This window comes from Triturus cristatus, chromosome 7, assembly GCF_964204655.1.
Source record: "Triturus cristatus chromosome 7, aTriCri1.1, whole genome shotgun sequence".
Taxonomy (NCBI): Eukaryota; Metazoa; Chordata; class Amphibia; order Caudata; family Salamandridae; genus Triturus; species Triturus cristatus.
The window spans coordinates 1,001,011,696-1,001,019,139 of NC_140590.1; the positions used below are offsets into that span (position 1 = coordinate 1,001,011,696).

The window sequence follows — 7,444 nt, forward strand, 5'->3', positions numbered from 1 at the left end:
CAGCAGGCATCTCCAGGATCTCCTCATTTATCTGAGGATGATTTTTTGGAAGAACCACCATGCCCACCAAGATATTAAACTGTTGTGGAAATTTTTCACTTTTCCTGAGGGGCAAACCAAAACGAATGCCACCTTAGTGACCTGTAAGATCTGCCAGCGAGTGCTCTCCCGTGGGGATCCCAACAAAAAATATTCCTGCGGAACAGCAAGTATGATGAAGCATCTGAGGACCCTCCATCCGGTGAACCTTGCTCGAGAGGAATGCCGAAGAATGCGAGTTCTTCGAGCTCCATCAGATCCATCGCAGCCAAGCACTTCAAGGGTGGATCCATCTGTGCAAAACTTGGACATCCGTCCACAGTTTGCAACCCTAAAAGTGCTCTGCATAAAATGCAACGCTGTACTATGCTATGGAGAGCAGTCGATTAATCATATCTGTCGAAAGCAAGAAAATCATCATTGCTAGTTTTTTTTTTCCCCTGATGTTCATTGTTTTGTTCCTCCAGTTCTGTTTTTTCCTTTTTATTTCAAGAAAAACCAAAAAAAATTAAAAATTGTTAAAAAAAACAAGAAAAAATATATAAAAGAAAAAAGAAGAAAAAAAAAGGTTCTTCTAAGAACTAACTTTCCTGGTTTAAAAAAAGAGCTATATTTGTTTGTTAGTGTGTGAAAGTTTAGATGAATGTATGTGTAGTACGTAATTGACTGCATGAATGCATTAGTAGCGTTTGGTGAATGTGTAAGTGCAGAACTATGAGGAAGTGCTGCAGCATCACACAGTAACCTCTTTAACTGCAGTGTGCTGTAGTACTTCCGAAGCACAGGGATGCAACATATGTACATAAATATGTTGCAAATCTGTGCTTCTCTCTGCACGGCTGCTTAAACTGCAGCCATAAGATGACACAGACACCCTTGCACCATGGGGCAAGGATATCTGTGTCATGTGGTGTTTTTTTTTTTGTGCAGAAAGACACACCTTCCTGCACAAAAATAATCAGAAAACGCATTTTTCTCCTTCAATGTATGCTGAACATTTTAGCATGCATTGAAGGATAAAAAATAAGGAGAAATGAAAACAATTCTCCTTGTTGTGCTTTCCTACACCAGTTGGAGAATGGTGCAGCATTCACACACATGTCGAGATTTATGATTTCTGCTAAATCTAGAGATGTGTCTTGTTCTATGAGTATTCAGTACAATCACGCACAACAACACTTATAGAACACCCTTTCAACGCAAAGTGGTGTGTATGATTAGGTTGTATTTACATGGAGTAGAAAAGGTACACAGAGTGCCTTTTCCTCTCTTTGTAAATATGAAAGAGTGTCTTGCGTAATAACCATGTTACAAAAAGTGACATATTTCTGTTTGGAAAATTGCTTGCGAATGATAGAAGGTAAGCACAGAGTTTTGTCTGCAAAGATGCTCAAAGAAGAATGATTGAAATGATTGCGGTCCTTCAATAGGTACAATGGAAAATATTATGAACCACTCAAATCTGTTTTTTTGGAGGTCACGTGATATCCTATGACAGAGAGATTCCAAATCTACATAGGTATAAACAGAGTGTTTTTAAAAAACGTATTCAAACTTTGTGCCCATTCTTCATATTAATATTTAGTTAAACTTACCTTCACAGTAATAGAAATAAAAATGGTACACATTTTTTTTCAGATGTTTTTTGTAATGTAAATTGGTGTAAATTGCTTATTTTAGAATTAGGATCTGTGAAAGAAAAGAAAAAATAGTTATAACACGTAATAATAAATTTTTAACAACACAGCATAATTTAAACAAAGTAATTTGTGTGCCTTTTTTGCTGTTCTCAGAATATATTGAATTTCACTAGAAATAGTGATTTCAATCGTACTCATCACATAACAGCGGGCAAAAAAAAAACAATCAAAAAGATTGTTTAAAAAAAACCAACATGCTATTCTCAGTAAAATACCAGAAAATACAAATCACACATATATGAAATGCTTATGGCTAACAAAATGTTATAACTTTAACTTATAAAAACTGTAAATGTTGTCGCTTTAAAATATTCACTGAGTCAATGAGCACGAAAAAGTCCATAATTCAAACATATACCTTTCCTTGAGGCCAAATGGTATTTTTGCACTCCTTTTTATGTAAATTGTCCAATGGTAATCCTATTAAATTATAATAATAAATTCCTCAGAGAGTGAATTATCTTCCTAAGACTTTGACTTTAAAAATATTAGGTAGGAATTTGGTAATTCCCTAGGCAAACATTGTTTGAAAACCAACTGGGCATCATTACAAAGTGTCCAGCCTTTGTCACATTTTAGATAGGCAATGTAATGTCCAGACAGGGCACGAGTCGGGGTACCACGCGGGTGGACGGCATCCCCCCACTTATTTTCCAGGGTTTTCCAGGGTGGACGCCGTCCACCCTGCTCAATCAAAACGCCGTCCACCCTTCCCAAATACGCGTGCACAAAGTGAAGACCACAAACTACAATGTATTTCCGGGTGGCTGGCTGAATCCGGAAATTTCTCGGACTGCCGCCAATCATCACGCCCCATGCCCCTGCACCTACCAGGTTCACCGTTGCCAGGGTACCCACCAATAGACGCCGTGATCTTCAACCAATGGGTGGGTGGGTCTGCAACTCGGCAGTCCCGCCCTCCTGCTCCAAGCCCTTTATTTTTCGGGCTTTCCTGCTTTGGCTCCTTTGCTTTTTCGAAGTGACCCGGAACCGGATGTTGACGTGGCTGTTCTGCCTGGCCTTGCCTGCTGCCTGACCTGCCTCCGCCTCCCGCTGCAGACTTCCCTTCACTCGATAGTAAGGGTAGCAATAATGTGAATGGCGGTTGTGTTAGAGTATCAGTTGTAGTATTGTGTAATGGTTAAACAAGTAGTAATGTGTTTGTGTACTGCAGTATATAGTGTAGTGTATGTTTTTGTGTGTTGTAGGCTTCAGGTATCTGTATATTAACGGATGCAGTACACGTGGTGCTGTTTTAATATTGTTTTATTAGAGAATTTGTTTATGTAGAGCACAGCTAGAGAACCATGTTAGATTCACGGCGTTAGCTCACCGACCTGTGATTCTGGGCAAATCAGTTAATATCCCCACGCCTTCCAATAGGCAATGTGTTTGTGTGACTTTTAGACACACAGAGATATTCCACCGTATGCAGCCTCAAAAGGCTTTTCCTGTAAATAGCACGGGAGCTGTACCCCCTGGACCCATCGAGCTAGTGCCACCTATAGCATTGAGTGCCACCTATAGCATTCAGAAGTTACATCTGCGCAGTCACTACCGCTGTGGCACGGTTAGCTTTACAAACGGAGATACCGCAGCCTACACGCTTTATAGGTTACCCACTGACCCAATTCTCAGGTTATTCCCACCCTCTGATTGTCCGCCCACAGTTCCCCTACTTTTTGTTGCCCACTTCGACCACTGGTCTAACATTTGTGTTTGTTTGTAATTTGCAATAAATGTTTACTTCGTCATTGTTGTCAAAGTGCATTAATGTGGATTTGTGTAAACTGGGCATGCTAATATATTAATTACGGTGCCATGCTGAAAGGAAGCCAGCTTGTGAATTACTGCGCCGTTGTGGGAATTGGGTGGATATCTGCATCAGGAAGCATTGTGGGACCTGGGAGCATATGTGCATTAGAGTAATTTCTGGCAAAAATATTTGGACTGCAATAGACACTGAGGATCCACTGTAAATACTAGCATTATACCATACATTTATGTTGACATATGCCTTTATTTAAAGAAATGTCCTCCTGTTTTTTTATTTACATGCTGTCCAGCTGTTGGCCTATAATTTATGAAAGACAGCACGGAGAGTCACTTAAAAGTAGGACAATTTTCTGTATTTATCCACTTTTACAAATAAATGTAGACAGAAAACACATTGTTTTCTGTCTGTATTTATCTGTAAAAAAATTGTGAAAACTGGGAGCCTTACACATAAGCATCCTTTACAAGCGCGTAACATAGCTTGAGGAACTGTATCTTTTGCTTTGCTCTTGACCAATGCTCCTCTGCACATCATGCATGGCCTTTCCAATTGACTTTCCTCTTAGTTCCCTTGTGGAATGGATGTTTCTAAGTATAGGGTTAAAAATGATCACTTTTGAAAGGTCTCCATGCATTCATTAAAGGCAAACTGCTGTGTCGCCAACATCCAAAAGCGCTTTAACCTCTTCAAATATAAAAATTTGGGTGCTCAAGATTGATGGAAATCTATGGAATGCCTCAGAATCGTTTCTAAGGAATGAATGACGGTGACAGCAGGATGCCACCATTCCTTCAACTATGAAAATGCTTACAGTTGCCTAATGTGGAATCTTTTATTTGCACTACAGCTTACAGTATCTTGGGAGCCATCCTATTCAACAGATCTCCCTGCCTTGCATTTGTCCTGCTCACACCTGCAATGGTCCATCCTGCAGCACAGCAGGGCCGCGTTGGGTCCCATGCTCACCCAGGACACAACACAGATCACCAGGAATTCGCACAGCCATCTGCTGCCAGACAGGAAACTTTACCTTCTACCCCTAGCACGGAGGCTGCAACAGTGGTAGCCAAGAGAGGTAACAAGCGCTAATACTCCTTGGCAGAAAATGTTTGGTTCATTTATGACCACAAATCTTTACAATGTAATGTTCATACATGACATGGGAAACGAAATGAGCAATATCACACCGGTAAAATAGAAGATCATCAATTGCTAATTGAGGGAATTTTTCTTTTTTAAAAAGGGCATTTTGTGACTCTCTCTTTTTTTTTTATTGTAATACCACCACAAACCGGGATGAGTGGCTCATTGGGCCACAAACATTTAGCTAGGTGCCAAAAGTAATCCAAAAAATATTTTTGCCAAGCAATTTTTCAATTTTTTATCCTCGCCAACCATCAGTGAATATGAGTGACAAATGTAAACAATAAAACTGACCCAATGCTTTCTGCTTTCAACAGAAACAAGCAAACGCAAATCCAGCATCATGGATTTCTTTGCAAATGCGAATAAGAGATCACGGTTTGATTCTGAAAGTAGCCTAGTACAGCCCAGTGCGTGCTTGAACGATGTACCTGCACAAGATTCGGAGAGTATGATGTCAAGCCAAGGATCGGTTCCACCTTCTCCACTGGAAGACTCTTCAACAAAGATCCGGGATGCGGGCGCCAGTTTTGAAAGGGATACCAGCTTGCCAGAGTGTTGGGACCACAATCAGTGGGCTCAATTTAAAGAAAAGTATCCATGGCTAAGTTGTGAAAATGGCCGCCTTGGCTGCAACATATGCAGTGAGGTTAAGCTACTTGGAGCATCACAGGGTGTGGGTTTGTCTAGAGAATGGGTCACTGGGAGCATTGCTGCATCTGGCCCAACAAAAGCTAGTCAGTTAGGCTCACTGTGGAAAAAAATACATAAGCATAAAATTTCTGTAGGACATTGTAATGCATGTGCTATCCAAGATGCATCCAAGAAGGAGGTACTGCCGTCAACGATCCTGGAGCAGCAGAGGCATTATCATGCTTCAACGGTTAAGGTGTTTCGCACTCTTTGCTTTTGTGCAAAAAATAATCGCCCCTTTTCAGACTTTCCAGGTCTAGTAGCTTTGCAGGTTGCTAATCAGTCAGATATGGGCTCGATTCTACACAGCGAGTTCACTGCAGCACAGATAACTGATTGCATTGCTGAGGAAATGCGGAGAAAGCTTTGCATAGGCATTGTTGAACAGGCTCCAAAAATCTCAGTTTATATTGATGAGTCAACAACCCATTCTTCATTGACTGTTTTAATTATTTATGTTCGTGCTGCATTCAATGGAAAAGAGCCCCTCACCTTTTTCCTTGACTTGCTTGAGTTGCCTAGGGGCGATGCAGAGTGCATTGAGTCCTCACTCTTGAAATGTTTGGAAAAACATGGGTTTTGCAACCAGTTCCTTGCAGACAATTGGATAGGGGTGTGCAGTGATGGTGCCAGTGTAATGCTTGGGAGAAACTCTGGTGTTTTGGAGAGGCTATGTTGTAAATACCCTCGACTTGTAAAATGGCACTGTCTATGCCACCGGCTTGAGCTCAGTGTAGCAGACACGGTTGATACAGTGCCAGGCCTTAAGCACCTTGCATCATTTTTTGAAAAACTGTATGCTGTGTACCACCAGTCTCCCAAAAATCAGCGGGAACTTTCCGCATGTGCAAAAGAGCTAGAGATTGCGATTCTGAAAATTGGGCGAGTATTTTCAAACCGGTGGATTGCTTCTAGCAAAAGGGCAATACGAGCAGTGTGGGAGTCATACCCAGCCCTTCACCAGCATTTTGTTCAGTCCAGCTTAAGTACTTCTCGTGATGCCAAACACCGGTCTACTTTCAGTGGGCTGAATAGAATTCTGACATCTTCCGATTTTGTGCTGAATCTAGCTGGTGTTGCAGATGCGGTTCATGAAATTGGAACACTGTCGGAAGCACTTCAAAGGGATGAGGTAACTCTGCCACGAGCTTACCAGCTCATCAATCGTTCAGTAAGGGCAATTGAAAAGCTTAAGGAGTTTCCAGGGACACACAGGAAGGAGGCTGAAAAAGCTATTGAGAGTGGCTTATTTAGAGGAGTGCCAATCAGCTGTGAGGACTCACGTGGGCAGGTCAAAATAAACCTTCCCCAGTTTTATCAAAATCTGGCAGATAACTTGCGCTCTAGGTTGTATGCACAGTCTGCAAGCAATAGGTCGGCCACATCATCTCGGACAGATGAATTTTTAGCTCTTACATCAGAGATAGATGTTATCAACCCACAGAAATGGCCATATGACATTGAGAGCCCATGGTATGAAGGTGAGGAGAAACTACAAAACCTGTGCAGGAGATTCTGTCTTAATTTCAAAGGCGTATCTGAAGGCTTCAGAGACTATATTGATAATGGTGGTAATGACATTCCAGAGAAACTGCAACCTGTTTTGAGGGCGATAAACACACTTCCTGTGACTTCAAGTGACTGCGAAAGGGGTTTCAGCACAATGAACTTGATAATGTCACCCATACGAAACTGCCTTGGTATCGGACGCCTTTCCTCATTAATGTTCATTAACCTCATGGGTCCTCCTCTGCCTCTTTGGAATCCAGTGCCATTTGTGAACAGGTGGTTGATTGCCCATCGCCATGCAGATGATACTCAATCTAGAAAGGTAGATCCTACAGCCCAGCACAATAAAAGATATGCAGACGCATGGTCGTTTTTAAATTGATAGCTTTCAATGATCTAAGCGGTCTCACAAATTTTCCATGGCCAGACATCCTGTGGCAATATAACATGTCCCATAATGTCTGCAATAACAGATGTACAGAGTATCAAGTTGAAACTGTACAGTGTGCACCTTGCATTTTTTTCTCTCATGGTCCCAGTGTATTATACTTGTCAATAAATTTAAATGTCGTGTTCTCGGTAG

The 7,444-nt window shown here is 41.4% G+C and overlaps 1 protein-coding gene across 1 annotated transcript; it reads left to right on the plus strand.

The window, feature by feature from the left end:
- Positions 1–5,002: 5,002 nt before the first annotated feature.
- Positions 5,003–7,243, plus strand: LOC146810986 (E3 SUMO-protein ligase KIAA1586-like). Its single transcript, XM_085615026.1, has one exon. The coding sequence runs from the start codon at positions 5,003–5,005 to the stop codon at positions 7,241–7,243; it is 2,241 nt and encodes a 746-aa protein (XP_085471152.1).
- Positions 7,244–7,444: the final 201 nt, after the last annotated feature.